This window comes from Chaetodon auriga, chromosome 11 (assembly GCF_051107435.1).
Source record: "Chaetodon auriga isolate fChaAug3 chromosome 11, fChaAug3.hap1, whole genome shotgun sequence".
NCBI lineage: Eukaryota > Metazoa > Chordata > Actinopteri > Chaetodontiformes > Chaetodontidae > Chaetodon > Chaetodon auriga.
In genome coordinates, this window is record NC_135084.1 from 12,709,937 (window position 1) to 12,736,632 (window position 26,696).

Here is a 26,696-nt window from a genome sequence, read left to right on the forward strand (position 1 = left end):
TAGTGTTCGACATACTGGGCTGTATCCTCAGTGTGTATGCATTATATAGTGCCCTCTCATATGGTGATTATTTATAGAAACAGTACCTTGCAGAACCCTGCCGAAATCAACATCAAGCTCTTCTGTAGATTTACTGCAAATATTTAACTATACTAGCAGGTTACATTAAGAAGCCATCTAAGAAATCCAAACTAACAAAGCCCAACAGATCCTTGAGTAACGTGCAGTTTCATGTTCTGAGATGTGTAAGTTGGTATCCTTGCTCGCTGGGGAAGTCCTTTCACCTGAAAGCATGTTCAAACAAAGCAGAATTTAGTGCTCCTCTAGTGCGTCATTTGTAGGTATGTGCCATCAGCTTTTTAACGAATTAAGAAATGGCTGTTTCAAGTGGTCAGCTTGAATTCAGGCCTGTGACATTGGATTCAAATAACACATTTTCACAGTGAAAGAGATTATGTTGCATTCACTTCTCTGCTGTCTATTTATATTCAATCCACAAGCCCTGTCAGCTTTACAAAAATGCAACATTTAAGTGATGGAGCCATGGAAATGACCACTTACTTTGTTGAAAATAACCTGGTAGGAAGTTCCACCTCACTGCTTAGGAATTATAAATGATGTGTTTTAACATTCAAACTTATCAGGGAGCAGGTTAAGATGCTATAGGGTTGTGCTGTACCTAATGGCTCTATCAGCATGGAGATGAAAAGATGTTGCCAGATATAAATAGAGCGACTGGGTTAGTTTCAGAAGGCTTCCTTGGAGAGGAATAGGAAATTAGGTGCTGGCTGCATACATTACACCAAGAGCTTTGCGTGGGCTTGGTCGTTTTCACTTCACACAAGCATTGTGACTCACTACACTCCATTATTATTCACCATAAATCCATCCTACATAGCTACTACTCAACAAACACAGAGCTGTTATACAACCCATGGCTTGATTCCAGTGCAACAGTTTTACAGACTTGTTATTTACCATTCAGTGTAGGTTATTTGTCAAGGAAATTGTGTAGGCCTTACATTATTCCCAGGCCTAATTAAATTAGAATATGTCTGCCTGTGTCTGCCAGATTTACTGCCATAAACAAATCTCATCCCCCCACACTCAAGATGGACACCGCACAGTAAACATTAGCAAGGTTAACTTGTTGTGAAGTAATCACCAATTAGCCATTTTGTCCATGGCATTCAGTCGTGCTCATTCGCTGCTTTGCATGCTGTGTGGTAGAGGGGCAGCAGGGTGAGAAAATGAGCTGAATTAAAGAGACAGGGTTTTAATGCGTTAATATGACATGGGATGGCGTACGTCTTAGTCAGACCTCAGTTGTGTAATTGGCTTAAGATACAGTACATACTGCTGCCATAGTATGTAGTATGTAAGTAAAACAAGCTTATGTGCCCAACAAAATTGCATTAAAATTCAAAACCTCTCATTTGCTTTTAGATACTGAACCTTAGTAATGAAATGAAAACATTATAGCACTAGTCCACAATTGGTGTACAGCCCAAATGTCCTCCAACTGCAGCTTAGTTGAATCCACATTGTCCACATTCAAATAGAGACAGTGTGTGCTCTCATACGTGGGCACAGTTGGAAATCATGGCAGCTGCAGCACGGCGAAACATGCCTGAGGGTAGACATGAAGGTTTGTGCCGTTAACGAGGATTTATTATGGAGTCCATCAGTTGTCTAGACTTGGGGTGCGTTTGCGGTTGCAGGGGTTAGTGAAGTGCAGGTGAAATATGTTGTTATTTTTACCAATTTCAACATGAAGTCATTGTTGATCATTGCATCATTTAGATGTTGTGAGATGTTTTGCATATTTATTGTAGGTTATATTATATTATATTGTGTTTGAGCTAAAAAGCAGAGCCAATATATTGCCGGTGCACGCACGCACACACACTCACACATATACACACACACAGGTTTTCATCACTTTTAGGCACATTACATAGACTTACATTAGAAAAAGTAATTTAAGGGATCCAAATCTATAAGAATTATTATTATTATATTATTATTAATATTAATATAGTAGCTCTTCAATATCTATGATGTGCAGTGGCAGCCTCAAAAATCTTATATCAGTCGGCTCTAGTTTATATGCTGCAAATAAAACACAACAAAACAGAATTGTTGCCGTCTAATATTGTTCTCCAATGCGCTGAATGTGAAGGTCATAGACATAAGTAAGAAAAGACTGCCTCGTTCACCTGAGCTGTTACACCTGGTTTTGAAAGCTTCACGTTTTTTTTTTTCCTGTGTGTCTGGTCTTGTGTTTAGATTCTGCCTACATTCTACTTCTTGGCTAGTTATTAACTGGAGAGGAAATGGTTTGTGATGTGCAGATACCCAGGAGACAATGGTAATACTGTGATAGTGGATGGTCGCTGTCAAACTTTTCGTGGCCAGTCTTATAACAACATCTGATAGCAGTTGACAGGGGTCTTTTATTAAAGATAAGCACTTTCACAGTGGGTTTAATGATCATTTTTTTTCTCAAACTTGCTGTGCTGAATGTGTTTTCAAGCTAAATGTGTGGTCATAGTTTCCCCAAGACACTTCACTAGACTATATCAGTCTCACAAAACGGGTGATGTGGCAACTTTGCTATTCGTCAGTTCAACAGGAACTAAAAGGCAGCCATTAGGAGGTGCCTACTGGGAGTCGCATTAAAGGGATTTGTAAAACACAGCCACAATGGAAATGAGTTTTGTCTACAAAGGTATGCTGTAAGAACCTGGAGGCCAGAATAAAACCAGAGCCAGCTGAAAGAATCTTCTTTAAAGAAAATATAAGGGAAGCAGTTATCCTCTCTTGATTGTGGAGGGCTCCTGTAGGAAGTTTTTGTTCTTCCTAGCAGTGACTCTCCGCTGAGACTCTGGCCAGGAGGCCTAAGTCATCTTGCCTGACCAGCACAGATGTTCCACTTTCCTCTTAATGAGGAGCCTCAGCAGGGAGTGCCAAGCCTGATAGAAGAGCAACCTGAAAATGGGAGAGTTAGGGTAGAGGTTGGGGTGAGGGTTACTGGCCGACAACCACAACAAATGAAACAAACACGCATAGCATCACTCAACACAGATTACGGTACAAGCCAGAGTTACATTAGACTCTCAGTCCTGTACACAGTCTGTAGGTTCAGGTGTCCTTGCTAAATTTGCTGAAGTGCTTACACTCAAGACAGTTTGCACATGCTAACTGCAACATCCTGGGTCGAAATGTGATTTAGGATGTTGAAACTACAAATAATTGATGTTAAAATATGGTGAATATTAGTTTACAGTCCTAAATCTAAGGACCATTTTTTTTTATCTATTACTGCCAACATTGTCGCCTCAAATTGTGTTTATAGTGCACAAAAATATAGAATCGATTACACATTTGAACTATTTCAACTTCAACTAGTAGATATGGAAACACAAAGGACAATCCGAGAGTTTCATAATGCTGCAAAATGCTACAAAAACTACGATGGGGCTTTATCTCAGCGATAGTAAATAATTCTCACAGTCAATTTATGTCAGATAAACAGAGATTACCACCACAGGATAAAGTACACAATAGTTGAGGTAATGAACCAGACAGTCAGCTGCCGTGTAAAACCGATGACAATTCAGTTGAGACATGCACAGACGGCATCTCAGAACATTTTGAGAAAAGCAAAGTGTATCAATGTCTCATCCCTTTTTATTCAGCCGTCCTTTGAAATGACGTTTGGGTTGATGACTGAAAGTAATAATGTCCTACATTTCTGTATTTGCATAACAGAAAGAACAATATGTGACTGTAGCACTTAATGGTTCAGATTTATTAAATACTTCTTAATATTCTTTATCATTTTCATCTGTATTAGAACCCTCCCCCTGCGATGAACTGTTCAGGGTTACCCCGCCTCTCGCCCAACGTCAGCTGGGATTGGTTCCAACCCCCTGCAACCCTCTAAAGGATAAGCAGTTATACATAATGAATGGATGGATGAATGGATGGATGGATGGATGGATGGATGGATGGACAGAATGTCCCTATGCCTTTTACCACCTTTTCATTAGGTTTTGGGCGACAAATTGGTAGATTTCGGCGTTAAACATGAGGTATTTGACAAAGGGACGGTCTGTTTACCTCTAGTCTGTTGCATGAAGTGGAGTGTAGTATTGTGAATTAATTCAGAAACATTGTGTGGTCCCTTCACATGCAAAAACCATTTGGTCTCCATGGCTCGGAATATCCCCAGAGGTGTTCCTGGCCAGATGGAGAACAAACCCCTTTATTTGCATGGCATGCTACACTAGCCTTCACCTTCCACAAGATTGAGATTGTGTCCTACCAAACAGTTGGTTAATGAGCTACCGTGAAGCCGTGCCAAAAAGAGAACTGACACATACTTAATATGATATTGAAAAAGATGTGTTGAGAACATGTGTTGCCAAAGATGTGTTGAAAAAGTCTCTCCTTGCTGCATTCATTTTAAGTGATTATTCTTTTTTATAAAGGAGGGAGACAATATGACTTATAGTTGATGTGTCACAGTTTATAAACCAGATGCCCCGGCAGATGTATCGATCTTTTTCCTTCACTCAGCACTTATCATCTTTATGCATTCAGATAATCTAAATTCATTTCAAGCAAATCACGTTCACTGTCTTGCTCCATATTAGACATTTAAGAACATTTATAAGAGCTTTATTTGTGTGCCAGGGTGCAGAGTGGCTATATGACACTGGCTATACAGTATAGAGCTATAAAATAAAATATGTTTTGTATTTTGACTCATTACCTAAGTTTAATGTAACTAAACTAATATACTGTGAAAGTACGCCTCCACAATATCCATGTCCCTCATAGTATATTACTGAGATCCAATATATTTCAAAGAAATCTCTTTCTCAGAATAATGGTCCATGCAAGAGGCGGTTAAAGACCATTTTTTTTTGGAATTTCACAGCATTTAAATCACAGCTCCATTTGGAGAAGTGCACATAGTAGTGTCTTGTCTAACATTCAGAAAGTGAGGCAACAAAATATTAAAATGTAGCAGGAGTGCAGTCTCGGTATGAGAGTGTGCCCCTTCAGTGAGTAAAGGTCTCAGCACTCTACTGATATTCCATTGCTGAGGGCAAAAGGTGTTTCTTCTCTTTCATTTCAGCTTTGAGACCCTTTTAACCTACCCAAACAACAGCTGCATCAAAGAAGGTCAGAGGAAGAAAAAACAAAAAAGAAAAAAAAAAAAAGACATTAATGAGCACATAGTGGTGTCGGAGGTTTTCCCTTCATGAAAATTCTCCTCTCATCAGTAGCTTCTAACATATTGGTATTTAACCCCTGAATGCTTCACAGCAGGTAAACATACCCAAATGGTCTCTGTGTAAATCTGTGGAGTTGAACCACAGTGTTGAGAGAATAAACTCATTTTATGTAGCATAGCTAGGGGCATAGGGCTGGTTTCAGATGACACAGTGAAGTCAAGGAGTCTACTATGTATGAATTTTCAGTTCAGTTTCAGTTACATAAGGATTATGCCATAAAATACACATATCTGTTAATCAAGAGATGTAAATAAAAGTCTTTTTTCTTTATTTTTCCATCACTGATTGGTGTCTGCTATTGGCAAAGCTGCCAGTCTGCGCAGAGCTCCAGCAAGCTCCACCAATCAAATGGCTGAAGGCGGCCTGCGTGCAGCCTGAGAGGCAGAGCTCACAGCAAGACACACTCACCAAAGCAATCACTGCATCTCATGAAGCTTAGTGCATCTGCATTTGTATCGAGTCGAGGGTACTCTTTCATTTAGATTATGACAGCTGGCCCGTAGAGGACACTGTTAAGAGAGGACATAGTGATTTACTCAAATTTTAAAACGAGTTTGTAATTGAATACAGTGACAGGCTTATGAAGTGTGGATGATATACGTAACAGAGGCATACAGTTGGAGCCAGCTCTTGTGTTTCCATTATTTTAGGGCGTTTAATGGAGGTGGCTGTCTTTAGTAGAGACCCCCGAGACAACAAACCTGCACCCAGGCTGTTCAACATGGCTCTTTTCACTTCTCCTTTCAACATGTTGCTGTTTTCTGGTTTTACGTAATGGATGCTTTTATAAGTAGAAAAGCATGGATGATCACGGTCAAAGTTCGAATTAGTCCTGCTTAGTGGCTGCAAAGAGTTTAATTAACAAAAGAGCCAACATTAAGCACTGTGGTCATCTTCCACCGAGTAACGTTTAGTACAAGTAAACAAAAAGACACAGGTGAAAACATCAGGAGTGTACTGTGAGTTAAGTACTTGTGCCCCACTGTGAGAAAGAGGTTAGTGTCTACATTTATGCATAATGTATAAAAATAGGCCTGGGCCCTTAACAGCTGTACAGTCAACGCATTTTAAATAAACTCAGTGTTTAATCATTTTATGCCGTCATTAGCAGCGCTGGAATGGTGGTCCAGGTGTGTAGCAGTGGGGTAAATTGGCTGCAGTCGCTGGTGTTTACACGCAAAGAGGTTTCTTTTCTTAACCCACTTATTCAAGTAACCCAGTTTTTGGTCAGTGCATGTGAAGGACTCACAAGCTTGCTGAAGTCCTTGATTATGAGAAACACAGCTGTGAAGACTAATTTGATATCTGCACTGTCCGTCCATCTATATTTGTTTTTAAATGTAGTTGTTTGTTGCACAGGATTGATGACGTGTCTGCCTGCGGCAAGTGTGTCTGTTCTTACGGGCAGAGAATTCTGCCATGGACCAACTTTCTGCAACTGACAGCTCTATAACACAGTGATCATCTTATCGGTTGTGATTTTGAGTAGACAGCACATAAATTATGTAACGGATCCAGAAACAAACCAAAAAATACAGCAACGCTCCATCAAGCTGCTCTCTTTGCAGTGACGATGCAGTGCGGCCACATTCTTCATGCCTTTGCGTCTGTTTTTTGCTTTCTGTGCGAATGCAGACTGCCACAGTGGTGGCACATTTTTCATGTCAACAAAAAGTCATTGCAAGCACATACAATACTATAATGTTAGTTTTAAGAGTATCATCCATTTCCCTTGCATTAGTCCTTGCTCGGTTAAACAGTAGTGTAGTGTTTTTGCTGACAGGCCAACTGGGGACTGCCGAACAAGGGCATTACAGAAATCTGTTTAGGCTCCTATGTTCATTTATTTTTTTTTTTAGAGCTGATGTATACAGTATATTTAAGTAACCCATGTCGTAGAGTTGTTTATGTTTATTATGATCAAATATTTTTAGTGCCAGGTTGACAATATGGCGTGTGGGCAGCACATATGAAAGCCCATGAGGAGTTCAAAATAAAAAAAATCAGCCTCTCAGGAACATCGTTGTGCTCGCTAAATTCTATGGCAGACTGCTCCGTTAGATGTTGGTGGTAACTCATTGCATGCAAATATGAATTAGCATAATTTGAGCTGTCATTATGCACAGCCATAATCCATACTATTAACAGTGCCCGCAGGATTACCTGCAATCAATCGTCTGTAGTGATATCTTAGTCTCTGTCATCATTAGAGAAATTTTTGAGGATTTAGTTAAAAAAATAAAATAAATAAATCTGTGAAATTGTATAACTGCCTGAACGTCTGTTTGTCTCTCATCTTATATTTTTTTCTCCACTGTATTATATGGCCCTTGGATCGCTGTATGAAGCCAAGTGTATGCACAGTGTGTCAGTTTATATGTGGGACATGCTGTACAGGATGCGTGTTTTTAGTGCAAACGCATCATTTAAACGTCTGGTTCTGGGTGTTAGAAAGATGACAGATTGTGCTAATGAGGGTGTTACAATTGGAGGTCAAAGTTTTAAATGCAAACAGAACTCCATGGTCCTGTTTGGATGAATATTGAAAGGATCTGAGCGCTGCGTTCTGTCATAAGACGTATTACGCAGATCGGCCAAATAGGGGCACAACAATCTAAGGCTAAAACTCAACACAGTTCAGCTGACAGAAAACCTGGAATGATGATGCATTGTAGCGTCATCATGACAATCATACACAGATTAAACGATCAGTGACGTCTGAGGTTTGATGTACTTCAACGACGCCACAAAGACCATAATCTATATTGCGCAAGCTATGGATCATTTTCAGTGTGCCCCCTCTGAGAAACTGTTACATCAGACTGACAGCAATCCTGATAAGAAGACTGTAGTCACAAATGTCGCAGTCCAAACCAAAATTCATACTGTTAAAATGAAGACATCACTTATATTTCAATTGAAACGTCCATCAAAGTTAGTTTACTATCCGCAGGGGATTACCCGCAATTTCTTCTCCTCAGAGACGTGCACTGGCAGGAGCAGTGATCACATGCTGCAGCTCCAGCCAGATGATGGAATGACTACGTGAGGACGCGCCTTGGGTATCCCTCTCTGTACTCTGTCAAAGAGAAGCCTCCAGTCACTGCTAGTGGCAGAAGATGCATTACATTGCGGTGACATTCGAAATAGTCCCCGAGGTGCTCCACCATCGCTTTGACTGACAGACCAGCTTGGGAAACCTGTGCTGTCCCATAATTCACAAGATGCTCTGTGCTCTCTGTGGTCTCATGGATTCCCTCTCATTCGTAACGTGGCGAGATCCACGGAGCTGCGTCACTGTCGCTGTCTTACCTTTTCCACTAGCATCGCTCTAGTTGGACTGGAAATTTGTCTTTCTTTATTTTAAACATAATGATTATAGTTTATTCAGCTGATTAAAAACGCACGGTGAGGGCTGCTGAAAGCACTCCGTTCAGTTTTTAAGTGATTTTTTATTCAGCAACGCTTAATAATCAACAGTGCTGAGTTTCATCTGGGTGAATAGCAATGCACAAATAATGGCTTACAATTGCTGCATTTATCTGCACTGAGAAATTTATGATCTATATAATTTTCTGCCATCTGTGGTTCACAGTAGATTCTGAAAACACTGAAATGGGAAACATCATTGTTGCCATTACAGGGTATTATATAGTGTTACCACCTGATTTATGGTATCATTACATACAGTGCAGGAGATGCTCAGACTTCTATAGTAACCTTAAGAAATTCACATTGTATTAATCAGTAGTTAAAAGCATTTTCATCGTAGTTCAAATATATACTTAATTCTCACATGAAGCAGCGGGAGTGAACATAATGAGACAGAGAAACAATAACAGCACTAACACTCAGTTTAAGCTAGTTTTATTCACACTTGTTATATGCTTGTATCGCCTTTAATTATGGGTAGCAGATGGTGCTCTGCAGGTAAAACACAGCAGTCTTCGGAAGTCTGAGCTCAGAGTTTGATAATAGTATTGTAGAAAAAATGGTTTCTTTGTGTCATTGCTCATACCATAGACAAATGCAGTGGCAGAAACAGTCACAGAAAGCTGGAAATCAGTGGTATGGAAGCACATGATGGCCATAAGAGGGTAAACTAGGCTTGATTTATTCTTCTTTGTTTCCTGGATGTTCAGGTGTGAATGCCATACATTTAATTTTATTGTCTGAAAGTGGAGTTTTTTGTACTTTTTAGATCTTAACTGAACTGAACTCAGAAAAGCTTTTGAATTTACTATTGGAATCTGTAAATCGGGGAATTCAGACCACGTGAATGAAAGCCGGCGGTTTTCAAAGTCAGTTATTTCAATGCTATAAATTTGGTGCTATTTATTTATACAGAGACCCAGTTGCTTGTAAAATTCAAATCTTTATGGCCATTATTTACCTCCATACAACAGTGCATCAGGGATTCATTTCTTGTTTTTTTTTTTAAATAATTCATTCATTTTCTCTTCATAAAACTAAGCCATTTACTTTGACTTGTTCAGCAGAAAGCCCACCTTATGGACCAGACCAAGTACCAGAGGAATACTGACAGGCAGAACATTAAAAGGCTCCCAGGCTGCCTTCAGAAGTACAACAAAACATCCATGCTGATCTGCTTAGCCATCCTGGCCCTCAACCCCCTAATGAACAAGGGCAAAAGAGCTCTTGGGCTTAGCTTCCCTCTCTTACCCTAACTTAACAAGATGTCCCCCTACTCCCTCGCTTCTCTCTCTCTCACACACACACACACACACACACATATGAACGGTGGCTCACACAAACACACACCTCCCAAACCCCAAACCACTAACCCTCAGACCAATCTGTCTGTGGCAGTAAAGTATTATTAGACTTACACTCTCTCAAAGGGGAAACAGTGAGTGCTGAGAGCTGGAAGATGAGATATGCTACAGGGGCTACTAGTTCCATTAAAATGGCATTCACTGGGGCCTTTGTTATCATCGGCCCTGACGTTTTCAGGATGTAGTGGGGCTTGCTGATCCATGACCATCTCATCTATCTTTCAGGATTTGAAGGAAGTTGGTGTGAAATTGACACCAATGAGTGTAGCTCAAATCCATGCCAAAACCAGGGCGACTGCGTGGACCGGGTCAACAGCTACAGGTAAAGAGCGTTAGCCATAACCAGCTTTTCGTTTCGTGGGTGGCACCAAAATGTCAGGCTTTGCAGCGATGGACTTTAAACATCTGCAAATCCAGAGTTGCGGGTACCAGCAACCATCATTCTTGAACAGGTTTCAGGCCGTTTTACTCTCATTTTGAGGCTGGAGTGCCCCGAGCTAATGGATATGTTCCGAGCTTATGGCCCTTTTTTAAAAACATATTGAAATGGATTTACTAATGTGCCATTTTAGGTTGAAATGGGGTCAAATTTTTTTAATGTCTCCAAAAAAAAAAATCTGCCTTATTTTCTCTCGTCATGCAGGCTTTGGTTTTTGTTAACGAGTCAATATCCAGGCCTGTGTGTTGTGGCGTGTTTGTGCAATCACACCAAAAAATGATGTGTAATTAATATCATTAAGCTTCTAATGATTTTTTCTGTGCATTTGCCAGTCGGAAACAAATCTCCTTTTTTTCCAGCTGGGACAAAATATCAATATCAATCTTTTTTTCTTTTCCAGCTGTGATTGTAAGATGGGATTTTCTGGCCTTCACTGCGAGGAAGACATCAATGAGTGTGCCTCTAGCCCCTGCCGCAACACTGGTGTTTGTCAAGACCTTGTGAACAAGTAAGTATGAATATAAACACCTTAGACTTTATTCGTTGTGTGCTTTTAAGAAATTGCACATATCAGGAAAGGCCAGGTGGAATTCATTTCCTGAGTTTGATTTGAAAGCCGAATGAACAAAAACGTTCACCAAAGGAAACACAAGGCTGTGGTGCTCCTCTTCAAAGTGTTCCGGTTTATATAACAAGCCTGTCTTCATCCTTGACACACATAAGCTGCTATTCTAAAGACACAGAGCGAATTCAGCAGGAACACATCATGTATCTAGATTGGGCTTTACTCCACTGGTGCTTCTCTCTGCTGTGCTTAATGGGAGCCCCGGGGCTTCCAGGCTTAGTTGGACAGATGGGTAGAGAAGTCCCAGGGCCAATTTGAGTCCTAAATGGTTTGTCTCCAGTTTGTCTCCCGTCATGATTTCGCTCCCATGTGACCCGGCCCTGCACACAGCGCTCTCCCTGATTGCATAGTGCAGGGAGTTCACATCAGGTGTGTTTTAACCTCGCCGCCCACCGCAAACACTTTGCGCTATCTCCATCTCCCTGACCCAACAAGGCGTACAGGTCCGTCCGTCTGTGCTGTGATGATGAATCAGACTCGTCAGTGTACTCACTGAGGCCTTGCTGTCTCCACCCTTTTTCTTAAAATACTATGAGTATAAATAGAGCAAATGCAGTGTGCTGAATGTGTTAAATCCAGCCCGTAAAGTTTACATAATTAGCCACTTCTGTGTTCCCACATGACAATAAGCGTATTACATAAATTTGATATGACATAACTGAAGAAAAATGATGTTTAACTAATCAAACAATGTAGTTTCAATTTTCGCACAGAGGTGCCTAATGACATGTTATCTTTTCATCTCGCTCACAAGTAGGATAACCATCTCCTCTGAGGTGTGTGGTCAGGGGATATTAGACTCCACCGACAGCAGCAGGGAGGGATTTGAATTGAGTAAACCACATTATCGGACAGGTTAAGCTCTTCCCTGTAGTAATAAGTCTTCAAACATGGTTCAAATGAAGCCACACACAGCGAGGCTTAATTGCCAGCACATTGTTCATTTTTGTGTGAAGAGCTGTCGGTCAGTTTGAGAATAAAAAATGGGTCTGAATCAGCAGTTTGTCTCATTGGGTTTGGGCACACGCACTCTTTTTTTTTGAAGTAACTGTGTGCAGTTTTTACTGAGGAAAATCATTCCGCTTATTTTAGAGAGCTAAACCTGAAAGCACGCTGTCATTACTGCCCACAGTCTGGCCGTCGCTGGACTGTATTTCCTAATGATTGAGTGTTATCACATCTTCCTTAGGTTCCGCTGCATTTGCCCTCCTGGTTATTTTGGAACACTGTGTGACCTGGATGTGAATGAGTGTGAAGTTTCACCTTGCCTACACGAGGGCATCTGTATCAACACGCCCGGGGGCTTCAAGTGTGTCTGTCGCCCAGGATACTCAGGTAGCTCTTTCGCCCTCAGGTGACATGAAGATCAATATGAGAGTCTAAAAAGCTTACCGTGACTCCTGCGGCCACACGCTACCGAGGCAACTCTGACACAGATCTGGCTCAGTGTAAAAAACTGCTTCACAATGCTTGCTTTTAATTAGCCCGTCTGCCTGTGGAAGATACAGTGCCTGCTTTTCAGCAAAGCTAACAAGAGGGAAGTTCACATCACCTGCTGTATCTGATGAAAACGTCTCAGTGTCTGTTCGTTGCCTTCATTTCATTTTATTCAGCCTCTTTAGTCTAAGAATGCCATTGTTGTTTCACTTCAGTCCATTTGTCTTATTTTCCACAGATATCAAGCTATTTTAGCGCCCGCGTGCGTGCCTGTGTGTGTGTGTGTGTGTGCGTAAGTGTGTGTGTGTGCACTCTAAAGCCGATCCCTGTCAGGTACTGGGAAGATTAATTTCATTTGTCTTCAACACTGTATCATCAATTTATCCTTCCCCAGTTGAGAGAGGGGGGAAGTCTCTGAGGTATTGCTACTCTGGAGAGCAGAACCTGACACACATGGCCCAATTCCCACAGAAGCAGCTTTTATTATTAGGCCGACGTACAGCATAGTACAAGTCATTACTTTTTCTGTTGCTTTAAGCTCATCTGAGGAAACAGGGTTCCCCAAGAGAGCAAGCGGCCAGAGGATACGGTTTGGATTGGCTCAAACCAACTGGAACTCATACAAAATATTTGCTCCCGTAACACATGTAACAACATTGCAACTTTTCCATAAAAAACACAGAGAGGCTCGTGGCAGAACAGCAGCTGCGTGGAACTTCTTTTTACTCCAGTCTGATAGTCAGTTTGCCATCTTAGGGTGATTCATCGCGTTGTGTTTCTGCAGCGTGATTGGAATTGACTGAAACGTTATTCGGCTTTGATGCTATGATGTGTCATCTCCTCTATCACTGAAGTACTGTAACTCGTTGTGTCACTTGATGGTATTATCGTATTATTTGCTTCAGCCATCAGGGAAGTCAAGGGGTGTTTTTTGCATATCGAATGCCAACATTCATTTTGACTGGAACAGTTGAAGCTGCTTACTAATACATCAGTCTAGTGTTATATCTACTCACTTTCATGGATGTGATTAAGCTGTAATGACACTTCATTCCCGCCTGCATCACTGTTCATATTGTTGGTCAGTGAGTCAGTGCATCTGTGTTTTCTGCTCTTTTAGTAAACCAGCTAATTACCTCTCTTTTCTAAAGTGATGGCAAATTTTAAAGTTTTTTTTTTATGTAAAATATTCAGAAACACCTGAAAAAAGACGGCAGAACATTCACATTTTCGACGCTTCCACCAGCTTCTTTCATTATTTCTTACCTTTCTAAGAGTCAGTACAGAAGGGAGACATTAAGATTAAACTTTTCTTATTTTTATCTCGCACTTCTTTGCAAATCAGGTGTCAATATGAATCACTTGTTCCACAACAGTTTTTAGTTACGGCTCTGATCACATTGACGCTTTATTTTTATATACTGCGTCAGTTTGTGTCATTTTGACAAACACTATAAAGGATGCCTTGTTTTGTTCAGTAAGAGCCTTGGCAGATGCCTCGATCTCAGCTGTCTGATCATTATTTAGGATGTTTTGTCTAAAAAGTGCTGCTATCTCAACAATGTATTTAACTGTGCACAGACGTGTTCCGTACTGAGGTCAGAAGTCATTACAACGACATGATTAATGGGTAATCTTGTTTATATAAATCACGGTTTAAGCACACTATTCGTCACCTTCTCTTTTCTCTTCTTCACCCGTCATTAAAGAGCGTGTTCCCTTGAGTGATGGTACAGTGCAATCAGCACATTGTTGCAGCTTCCTCAGTCAGCACATTGTTGGCTGATGATGCTCTGGCCCTTGTGATGCTGCTTGGCTTCAGTAAATTTAGTCTTTTGCCGCGTGAACTTGATAAATAATGTTTCGTCTCCACAGAGATCTGTTGCTCTGGAGATGTAGTGCACATTTAATGTGGATGGAAAACATGCTCAGCTCGTGCAAACATCTCAACTCAGTTTACTAATTGTATCAATTAAAGACTAAGACAGCTCTGGTGTTACTTTGTGACTCGTGTTGTTGGGCTTAGTGCTATAAATACGTCGGTTCTTTTCTCAGAAACAAAAGTGTCAGTGCAGCACTGTTAAGAAAACAGTTGATCTCCATTTTAAGGCTTATCACAATTAAGCCTTCAGTTCTTTTGATTTCAGATTACATATCCTTCTCTCACTAATCCGTCACGCGATACCGGACAAGCAAGACACTTTGTAGTCTTGTTTTAATTACTCAAATTTCTTCATCTTAATAAGTATTATAATTTTTAAGGCTATTTCAGACCCTTGTTGGCCAGTCTGCAGCATTAAACATTCAGCATGTAATTCCTCGTCTCGTTTATACTTCTGTCCTCTTAGCGTTTTAGATTGAGTGTAAAATGCCAGCTCAGAACCTGAAGTGTTTTACGACTTCTAACCTAAATAAAAACATCAGAATGTGAGAAGAACGGGAGCATCAGTCTATGGATAATGTGAAAAAGAAAGAAAGTGTCGTAAAAATGTGTGCATTAAATGAATAAGAGATTTTCCTACCATCATTTTTCACTTATTGCTCCATTTCCCTCGTCACACTTGTGTATCACATTACCCATAGTTCATTTTCTGCCGCAGCTTTCTGTTATTTTTTTGGGTTCAGGGATTGTTTTTAACCTTTGCAGTCATAAACTGTGAATTTTCCAGCTGCAGCGCATCTTTCCTTTTGGCTAAATGAAAGAAGTTATCAGTTTGGCACAAGAAAGGAGCCGTTTCACACTCTGTAACGAACAAACATGATAGATTTTGTGTACACCAAAGGCAGCTTATTCATTCTCTTTCATGGTAAAACACGGGAAGTAATAAATATATTCTTGCTCCCATTGTCACCATGTTTGTTTACATCTGTCTCAACCCAAGGATGAAAAGCGAACCAATTGCTAAACAATGATCAGTCATCATGTTTCATCTCTCGATTCTTGGGAATCTCAAATAGAGTTTAGGGGAAGCAGATAATCTTTTTACTACTTAAGTGAAAAACATCACAAAAATGGCCTCATGTAAAATTAGCTGCAACCCAGGAATTCATTTTTAATTCCTCAGCAAAGCTAGTCACCTCTGTGGATACCTTTGAAGCTGTACATGCTATAATTTCAACTTCTATAAACAGTCATGTGTTTTCCCAACCTGTGTTCTGATTAGTTGGCAGGAAGGAGGCTAATTTTGATGGCTTCTGTTATTTGGTGTTTCCCTCACAGCTTGAGCCCTCCCCTCCCCTTCATTTCTTTTGTGATCTTGTTGCTATTTTTGTGAGGTCTGCATAAATAATGAATATCATCAACTCTCTGAATAAAGCTGACTTACTTAGTGAATCTTCAGACTTGTCTTAAGTGCGGCTGATGGAGGGTGAAGACATACAGTAAGTTGTTTTGAGGATAATTCACGTGTTCCTTTCTGCCTTCAAAGATGTGATACTGTGTATTCAGCTGTAAGGACATACAGCGTGTAGAGGATGTGACACGTTTCCTTTAGTTCGATGCTGCAATTCACTGAGCCCTCGCATGGACATTAAAGCCCACTAAGTGGTCATTTACAGATGTCATGCATCCTTATATTAAGTTGTTTTTAGAGGAATGATTTAATTTCATCAACTGTTTATTGTTACTCTGATCTACTGCACCTCCTATCAGCGCCCTATTATCGGTGGGACACAATAACAAGAACATTTCAAGCCAATGCAGGCCAGTTTTTGCAGAATTTAGATTTGACATCTAAGTGTCAATCACTGTCTAGATTAGGGCTGCAACCAAAGATTATTTTCATTATCCACTAATCTGTTAATTATAATTAATTAAGAGAAGGGGATGTCTTCAACTTGCTTTGTTTTATGTGACCAACAGACTGAAACCCAAACACATTCAATTTACAGTCATAAAAATGGAGAAAAGCAGAAAAAGCTCATGTTAGAAAAGCTGGAACCATTGAATATTTGGCTTTTTTTTTACTTAATAAATTACTTAAAAAGATATTAGTGAATGAACATTTAATGCCTGTTTACTGTCGCAAGGCAGAATAAGATGTTGTCTTTAGTATGGGGAATTAATTAATGACTCCTCTGTCATTTGAGGTATGTGGTTATATTTCTATGCTGCATATAACAAACTGCTCCTTGTCATTAGTCCTACGATCATCATAATCCCTATTCATCCCTTAAAATTCAAAATCCGTTTGAACAAGTTCACATGTAGAAAACTAAGGTTTAAAACTTGGTTGAAACTTCCAGGAGGAGATAATATTTCTGCTTCATGCTTTGATTTACTTGCTATTTAAGCTGGATACTGATAATTAAAGCTAATGCCAGGAGGAAAAGGATGTTTCTCTGTGTAATAATTAATGAAGTGTCAAACAGACTCATGACACAGAAGTTAAAGCCACTTTGAATTATACATCTCAAATCCTTTTCATTAAAAGCATTCAAGGTATGTTGTCAGTAACAGAAAAAATAATGTGTGAGCAAGAGGTAAAAAACAAAAAAAACACTTGAGCTGCAAAACCCAGAAATCTTTTAATGCAATGCCAGTTATCTATATACAGCATGCTCGTGTTTACCATCCCTGTCAGTCTGTGATCACTTTATATCAAAGGTACTAAAGAGACCAGCGAAGAAAAAAAGCATGTCGTGCCGGTGAGGCAGCTTTTTCTGGACAGCACGCTCAGAGTGTTTTGCTCTTAAAGACCATACTGCTTGTTTTTGCATCTTGCAATCCGTTAACTGCAAATAGTATGCAAGTTTTTCCAGAGTGATTTTGCAGAAATTTGAAACTAGAAACCGTCACAGCAATCACACTTTTATTATATGTTTCATTTGCTTGCCGATTACTGATCAATCCAGTACTTCTTGACAGATAGCACTTTGGTTTACATGAGGTAAGAAAATTTTAATTTGATGTAATTTAATTAAAATTTAACCCACACAGATTCATAGAGGAATCCAACCTACTACAGTGTGATGTTTTTTTTTTTATCTGTGTTTTTGCAGTTTGAGAACTGAAGTATTAAAAAAAAAAAAAAAAATCTCTTACTAATTTGCTAAATACATTATGTCTTGAAATGTGCTTCATTTCCTAGGGCCACGGTGTGACGTTAACATCGATGAATGTGTTTCAAACCCATGCCAAAATCGTGGGCGATGTATTGACGCACCTAATCGATACCGCTGCTTGTGTCCTGATGGCTTCAGTGGGCTCCACTGTGAAACCAACATTGATGAATGTATGTCAGCGCCTTGTCTTCATGGGAGGTAAAGATTTCTCTGTGTCATTTAAAACAGAAACCTGGCAAATTATGCAGAAATGGCATGGAATTATTTTTAATTATACTCCTTGCCGGAGCAGTGAGTGGAGACATATGTCACATGTTCTAAGGAGCTAATGTGACGCACTTACAGGTTGTCTCAGTGGTCTCTAAATTATAGTCATTAATTCTGTTGAAGGGGAAATACTCACTCATTCAATAGACTGTCTCTGTCTTGAAGCATTCTGCATGAACTATACAGCAAAAGACCTGCATATATGAATGCTTTTTAGTTGATTTTAGTGACAGTGTACTTTTGGGGAGTCAGTTCTAAGCCTATCTGTTGTGACCTTCTCAGCTGTAAAGATGGAATATATTCATACTCCTGTCTCTGTGAATCTGGATGGACCGGCAGCAGATGTGAAACAAACATTGACGTGAGTTGAGCTTCATTAATAAACCTGCTAGATGTTCAAGGGGAATTTCTTGAGAGTTTTTTGATCTCTGTGTGGCCTTTGGTATCACTAACTCTATTGATTTTTCAGCAAGATAAGTCAATTGAACTTCCAGGATCATGTAAACAGTGTACAAATATCTGATTAAAAGAAATTGCTAATGCTTAATTGATTAAAGCCACAGCTTGTACTGGACTCTGGAGATAAAACATTGAGATGCTTTCAGGGTCTCTGTGTGCATTCAGTTCACTGGGTAGCCTGATTATCTACTTTTTAAGTACCAGCAAGTCATTTTAAACCAAATTAGTCTCTTTGCCTTTTCTTAACCACACATTATATATTTTAGATGGCAAATTATCCATTTAATGTTTCTATCTGTCAAAATATTGAGTGTTACTGGTACAGTTCGTCACTCCTGTAAGCATCTGATGTCTTTTTCATTCACAGGACTGTGCTCCCAGTCCCTGTTTGAATGGAGGCTCGTGTGTGGATCTCATTGATAAATATGCATGCTTCTGTCACGATGGTTACACTGGGAAAACTTGTGAGAATGATATAGATGTCTGCAAAGATGGCGCTTTTAATGTCTCACTGTGTTTCAATGGAGCCACCTGCATTGATGGTGAAGGGTCGAACTTTACATGCAGGTGAGTTGGACTGTTAAGAGTGTTTTCCTTTTGATGTAATGACACTGAATGATTGTCCCCATCGTATTATGAGCTGATTGGAACAGCATGCCCTGCTGAGTGCAGCCTGCACCCATAGTTTAAATGTGTCTTCATGTACACCTAAAACCAAACATGGCCACAGTTTAATTTTCAAATCAACCACGGAGGCTAACGTTCGCAGCTGTACCCAGCTCTTCATTGGATTTGAAGAGGTTATGTCATGCTGCCAAGCACGTGGGTTATCCTAAAACCCAAAATCTTTGGTTGCTGGCTGTAATTAAGAAGCCTGCTTTTGTCCACTTCAGTTAAGAATTTAAAGATGATTGGAAATTGTGAGTGACTTGTCACCATAAACTGAATATATGCCATGCAAGACGGGAAAGAAGCAGCAATAATTAAGCAGGCAGACCTTAGTAAGCAGTCAATACTAACAACATCAAGGAGTTGTTGTTCACAGGTGAATTTGTAAAATTTGAAAAACGCTTTAAAATATGAATTTACATGCTCCCATATTCTACTCCATCAATTATGCTCACCTCTAAATATGCATCTTGTCTCGCAAGAATGATGCCACAGTACGTGCCTAGCTGTCTTCCGTGTTGGTCACAAGTGAATCATTACTTTTTAATTGCTGACACGCTCTCCCTTGAGTGATGAAGTGTATCTGAATACAAGGTGGATGTCGTAAGAGTGTGCATATTTGACACAGCAGCTCCCTGGATGCCTTACAGTTAATTACATTGTCTAACATTGTGCTGGTGTTCTGCTGCTCACTGTCATGATTTAATGGATCCGAGACTACCATGACTCCACATAGGTGGATGCACTTTGCAGTATTGACACACCAGACTGCCTACTGCCTCAGCACAGCATTTTTTATGGTGTTTACTTCATTGTAGGCTAATTTGTGTATGTGTTACAGGGAGGCACTATAGTATATGCTGTGCATTTACAGGTAGATGTGTGCAAGGACAAGAGTGTCCTTTTAATGTCCTGCTGATCTGCAATATGAGGATTGTGCATTGCATGCTCTTTCTAGAACAGAGGATTCTTTTGATGAATGTGGACATCAAATGAAATTTATTGTGGTATCAGTGCATTATGAACTGGTTATTGACTTTATTTAGATCCAGCAATTTGTCATTTTTGACCATGTTGTTTCATTTTGGGTTTGCTTACAGACATAATTTGATTTATGGATGGAGAGCCAGCATTTTGCTTATTTACTGTTGTGTTCACATATTGTGTGTTATGCCAATTTAGCTGTTGTCTGTGCAGTGTTAGTTAAAAGATTTTCTGAATGACAGCAACTTCCAGTGTGGCGTTTTTGGTGGAGAAGGCTCCTGCGACTTTAAAATCCCATTCAAAGATTTTTTGAGAGGCAACAGTGTTTTGCACATCTACATATTTCTTCCACCTCAGTGGGGAGGGTTTGGCCAGGCTAGTACACTGACTAATGGGCTAAAATATAAAATCAGGCATGCAATTTCATGCAGTTTCTTGGCCAGCCCACATCTACAAAACATGAAAATGCAGTGTTGTTTTATCTGCATGTTATGTGTGAAGTGGTTCATATTCAATTCTGCACCTGTTCCACAAATGTCCTCAAAGGCACTCTATTCTCTGTTATGCTGGTCAGCCAAGAGATTATGCATGAACCCTTTGCCCGTTTTCTGATGTTGTAGTGTTGCATGATTAAAGCAACCGTGCCTCACACATCCCAGTTTACAACAGAAGTCACATTCCAAAAGAGGAATTGTAGCCTCATGAATATAGAGTTTGGTAGCTTTTGCTGAACTTCTTTGTAATTTTTTTGGGAATCTGCATTGTCTTGTTCCCAACATTCTGCTTATGTCACCTTTTTCGGAGTCAAATAATCCTGAAGATGTTCAGTAGGTTTGAGGTCTGGTGACTGTAAATTTGAAATCTATGCAAGCCAGCAGACCTCGGTGTTCGGTGGCCTCAGGTAGCTTTGATGCTCATCAGGCTCATTGTCCATCTGGAAAATGACTGCGCTCCTACAAAACTTGAAGCCAGTGGGAATGACATCTGCAGAATCGAGTGGTACCTCTCTTTGCTCAAGGTGTAGCTTATCCTGTGCAAATCACCAGCTCCACAATAGAAAGCCATTATCGCACCTAAATATTTCCACTTTGTTTCGCTGTGGATTTTATGCACTGCTGAATTAATCCATTCTGTTTTATCTTCCCCTCAAATAAGGTCTCCAATTTTAAGTTTGTGATCTGTAAACTTAACTGGAGTTTCCAGCATTGTTTGGCACGCTGGACCATGACCATCTATGTGCTAATGACAATAACACATAGAGCACCATATTGATTTAGTCCAGCCGGGGCCCTTAGCTTGAGAGGGGTGCATTGGCAGCATCATCCGTTAACTCTGCAGAACAGTGTTTTCTGTGAACTTCACTCTGGTGGTGTGACAATGCCTGGTGCCAGAACTCCAAAGTATTTTGTCATGAATCTGTCACTGTTGATTTGTGTATTTCTGGTTGGATTTATTACGAATATTAAGGGGACAGTTTACATGTTAGACACATGAATTAACCTTTTTTGGAGAGCACCTGGATGTACAGACCTGAGTAGTGTAATGCAATGAAAGCAAGGAGGATGTGTTGATATAGAAATCAAACAGTCCTCACACTTATAGTGATACAAGGAATAAACTGCTGGGTTCCATAGAAAGTAGTAAATTATTTTTTAGGCATATTTAATGTACAACCTCAATTCGAAAAAAAAAGTTGGGACGCTGTGTAGAACACAAGTTAAAAAAGAATACGATCATTAGCAAATAAACTGTTCGCCAATAACGCTCCATCCTCACTTGTGATCAACTGAGCCTTTCGAGGATGCTCTTTTCATACCCGATCATGATACTATCACCTGTTACCAATGAACCTGTTTACCTGTGGAATGTTCCAAACAGGTGTTTTTGGAGACTTCCACTTTTCAGCATACAGCTTTCCCAGACTTTTGTTGCTCCTGTCCCAACATGTTTGAACGTGTTGCTGCATCATATTCAGAGTATATGTCAAAAAGGATTAGCAAGTTATCAAATTCTGTGTTTTATACAGCCTCACAACTTTTTTGGACTTGGGGTTGTGTGCTAAGGAACAAAATGGAAGTTCAATTAAATCACAACAGTACACAGAAACTTAAATTACTATGGGAGTATTGTGAAATATTATAGTAATGTAGAAAACGTTTCTGTGATGTTACTACACACTAACAGATACTTTGTAAGTCCCCATAGATCCAGTATGAGAATATTATTCAGGGGCTTGAAATCATAAATAAAGAGGAAATCATTGTTTTTTGAAATCAAATCATGTTTGTGAATGTTGACACTGACACATTACTTGCTCCTAACCGACCAGTTGGCCCTAAAGATCCATTTACTTTGTTTCTGTAAAAACCTCTTTTTGACATCACGGGATGGATAATACTTCTATTAAGCCTACAGGTTAATACTGATGAGCAGAATCACATTTTAGTCCAGCTGTATTATCATGCACGTGACCCTCTGCTGTAAAAAGAGTGAATTTTGCTCCTAACAGTCATTTATTATGTATGAGCAAATGATAGCAGATCATGTCAGTGAGATTTTGTTTTGTTTTTATATATATTTTATATGATTTTGATACCCTGTGGTCCCACATTATATTGCCCAGGAGCAGTGCACTTAGGTTAATGTGAGTTGGTGTGTGGACAACCCACTGCTGCACTTTAAAATGAACCCTCTCTTCAGTTTATCGCTTGCTTTACTGATTCCATTTCTGTTTCTCTGAAGATTTAAAAAAAAAAAAATGTCTGTTTTTAATAATATACTCTGAAATAAGAAGCAACTGACTAGAAAAAGTTGTGGTACTTTCTGATAAATAATGAAAACCAGCAGTTCTTACAGATACAGTGTATCAGACCCACAAGAAGGAAGTGACAGCTCTGTGAGACAGCCTCACGGTTTTAAAGTATGATATGTTTCCTTAGCTGTCCAGCAGGTTTCATGGGGGATTTCTGTGAAGTGGATGTTAACGAATGTTGCTCAGCGCCCTGCCACAACGGTGCCATTTGCCAAGATCTTATTAATAGCTATGTCTGCCACTGCAGGTCAGGTGAGTCACTCAAACATCCTGTGAGTCTCTCAATTTGCTTTGAAATGAGGCGACCGAAGCAGTTTATTTTCCTTTCAGAGTCCTCTAACAGGAAACCTTTGTGACTCAAGAACAAGATTACTAAGACAGAGACTAGATGACTTTTTTTTTTCTGCACCCCAGATGTGGTCGCGTACAGTTTACCATATGTAAACCATGTTAATACTTACAGAACACCCATATTGGATTGAAATGGGCCATATAAAGTGTCACTAAGGGTTACCATAATGTCTACATAACTTCTGTGCCTCAAAGCCATGCAAAACTACTTTTCTCCAGGGAGAAATTTGTAGCCATACAGTACTAAAAAAGACAGTGATAAAAAGACGATACAGCCGGGGCTCATTAAAATGTATGTGGCATCTTACTCTTTAGTGAAAGCCTTTTCTTGTCTTTGTATGTGTGTGAACCCAAAAAGAAGCAAATCAATGTAGGAGAATCTGATTGATATTCACTTCAGAGGGTGGAAGTGGGAGAGCCTGGGCTCACCACGGCACTCTGTGGGCTTTTGTTCCTGGCAGGTTGGACAGGCCTTCACTGTGAGGATGACATTAATGAGTGCCTTCCACAGCCCTGCAACCAGGGGATATGCATTCAGAATGATCCAGGCTATGGCTACACCTGTTTCTGTCGTCCTGGATTTGTGGTGAGACTCCGCTCCTTATGCCTATCTCCATCTTTTTATTATTACTATTTTAGTTATTATTATTATTATTATTATTATTGTCAACCTTTACCGTTTTGAACCCTCAACTCTTGAGTCCTCTCTTGGCACTAGTTTACACACTGTTAAAAATGAGTGACTGCCCTTTTTTTTATTGTATATAGTCACATCATCATTTACTCTCACTGTAAAGCAGGTGAATCTGATGCGTTTCTTGCACAAATAACAGGATGACATGTGCCATTTACTATTTACTAAAAAACCCCAAAAGGTGCTCAGGAAAATAATATGACATATGTTAATTTTTAATGTTGCACATCAAAATGAAACTAATCTAAATTGTCTGTAATCAGATACTATCTTGCGTCACATTTAAGATAATGTCTTATTACATAGTGTTCTGTTCTATATATGCAACCCTTATTATTCAAGCTGTAAACATCATGTCCCGTTTAGCATCTCATGGCAGAATTACTCCACACATTTAAAAGTTGTTTATTTTACATACACAGGGGAGGAACTGTGAGCACAACTATGATGACTGCCTGTTGAATCCATGTCCAGAAGCATTTTCCTGTGTAGATGGCATCAACAAGGTCAGCTGCCTGCCTCCTGTTACGGATGCTGTTCCCTTGACGACTGCAGTCAAGAACATCACTCGCGGCTCCACACCCAGAGTGCCGACGCCAACACTCAAACCAACACCAGCAGCTGAGCAGTCCTCAGGTACAGACCACACTGTGCAGGCATGTACAAACAAGAGCATGCAGTTATCCATTTTATGCTCTTTTATGCTTTTGTTCCACTACATTTCAGAGGGAAATATCCACTACTTTTATTCATAGGTGCAGGGGCCCGAGTGGCAGCTTCTTGGAATCTTAATGCAACAATAATAATTTTAACTCCATGAAAATTTCCCTAAAACATCTATCCAAAGCATACCCAAAGTAAACTGATAGCTGTTCTTGAATCTTTTGGTGAGTTGCCTCAATGTTGCTTCAATTTTAAAAACGGTTGTTTGTGTGCTGTTGGCGTTTATTGTGCCTGCTGTTGTGAATGTATGTTGAAATGGTTTGAATCAATCGACTCACAAGAATTGTAGCTTTCTATCGGTGTATAATATGAGTATGAGCATGAACGTAGCGTTTGTGTCAGTAGATGGTAAGAAAAATAAACAACAGTAAATACACAGATGGCCCGGTGGTGGAGCATCAGAGCAGTGTGTGTGTGCATACGCGGTGTTTATGAGTTGTTGCACTTTCACCAAAGAGACGTTTCTCCTCACTTGATCTTTCATCTAAGTAACTGCTTAAGGAACAAAGAGATAAAATTATCCAAAAACAAATACATATTTATTGCAGCTGAACTTTGAGGGGGGGCTTTCCAGGTGCCCTGTGAAATGCTGCTTACACACTTTTACACCAGTAATAACAATTTAATGATATATGAGCATATAATATATTGAGTAGTTTTACTTTTGATTCATACAGTATTTTATACTACTGTATATTATGCTAATTGTACTTATGTACTTTTACTCAAGTATTATTTTGAATGCTTGAGGTTGTACAATTTTACCTGGAACGCAGTATTTTTGCATTGTTGTATTGTTACTTTCACTTAAGTAGAGGATCCGAGTGCCTCCTCCACCAATATACAATATTATGCATTATCCTCTTTTAAGCACATTTAAATGCAGTTTATTTTAGGTCCTAGCTGTTTAAGACGAATAACTTCAAAGGCTGCATACAATTAAGATATTTCAGTTTTGCTTCAGTTCAATTTGGTTTGTAATTTTTTAACTTGTCTGCTTGTTCACAGTTGTTATGCATTACTTTTAATGTTACCTCTCTCGTATGAGGAAGAACTTTAGGTCAATATCATTATGACTCATATTTATATACAGTGACGCACAAACTCAGGGTTTCTGGGAAGGGAATCATTTTGATGGACAATTATTTCACTACAAAGAATAACACCTGCTACCCTAATGATGGATCAGCTGAAATATGGCAGTGTATTAACGTAAATTAATGTTTCTCAATCAAGTCATTGCTCCCATTACTATGCTATTACTTCCATTAACATTATGCACGCAAGAAAGTGTCACTAAATTATTTCAATTGATAAGCCATTACACCAATCAATTTGTACCGAAGGTGTTCCAGGATTTTTTTTTTTTAAATTGTTATTTTGACAAATTACAAAGCTATCCTTCCCTCGTCCTTCCCACCAAGCAGTTTTGCTGCACAGGGTTTTGCCAGTTTCGAATGAGAGGAGACTCCCGCTGAGCTGCTAGTCCAAATGTGATTTTAGAGCCTTTGGAACATGGCAGGAAATGATATATTTGGTTTGATTGAGAGATTGTCATAGTTTGTACAGCTCTGGTGGGAAAAAAGATTTCTGTGAAAAGCTAGATTTGTGTTGGCCGCTGAGGTACATTTTCTATTTCTATTTGAAAATAATAATTTCAAAGAGTGATAAATCCAATCATTATTTGACACTATATCCTTTAACACTCAAATGACAGACACAGAACACAATATGTTCAACATTATTGGTATTGGATTCAGTCATCTATGTGAGAGGAGGAATTGGGAGCACTGGGCAGATTGTTACTCCTTGACAGATGAGGTCTGTCTACCTTTGAAACTGTTCACAGAGCTGTAAAACAGATCTATTGAACACAGACGAGCTTGAACCAATTCAGTGCGACACTCTGAAAATCACTGTGGGCCAAACATAATGGAGTCCTCCCCGCTGCACCTGATCCAGCCCTCATCCTGTGCAGCGGTTTAGAGAGGGTTAAATATACACACAACATACTGGTAAAGATAAACAAACCCAAGCATCTACACACCGAAACGTCTCTTTATTCTT

The 26,696-nt window shown here is 39.6% G+C and overlaps 1 protein-coding gene across 1 annotated transcript in view; it reads left to right on the forward strand.

Annotated features, from left to right (window-relative positions):
• The window catches only part of eys (eyes shut homolog), a 141,041-nt gene that overhangs the window by 52,041 nt on the left and 62,304 nt on the right, over positions 1–26,696 (forward strand). The window contains exons 25-33 of the mRNA XM_076742472.1: positions 10,331–10,427; positions 10,945–11,052; positions 12,359–12,504; positions 17,697–17,868; positions 18,220–18,298; positions 18,764–18,963; positions 22,989–23,113; positions 23,674–23,798; positions 24,329–24,542. Of these exons, the coding sequence (XP_076598587.1) occupies positions 10,331–10,427; positions 10,945–11,052; positions 12,359–12,504; positions 17,697–17,868; positions 18,220–18,298; positions 18,764–18,963; positions 22,989–23,113; positions 23,674–23,798; positions 24,329–24,542 (1,266 nt within the window). The remainder of the gene's footprint in view (positions 1–10,330; positions 10,428–10,944; positions 11,053–12,358; positions 12,505–17,696; positions 17,869–18,219; positions 18,299–18,763; positions 18,964–22,988; positions 23,114–23,673; positions 23,799–24,328; positions 24,543–26,696) is intronic.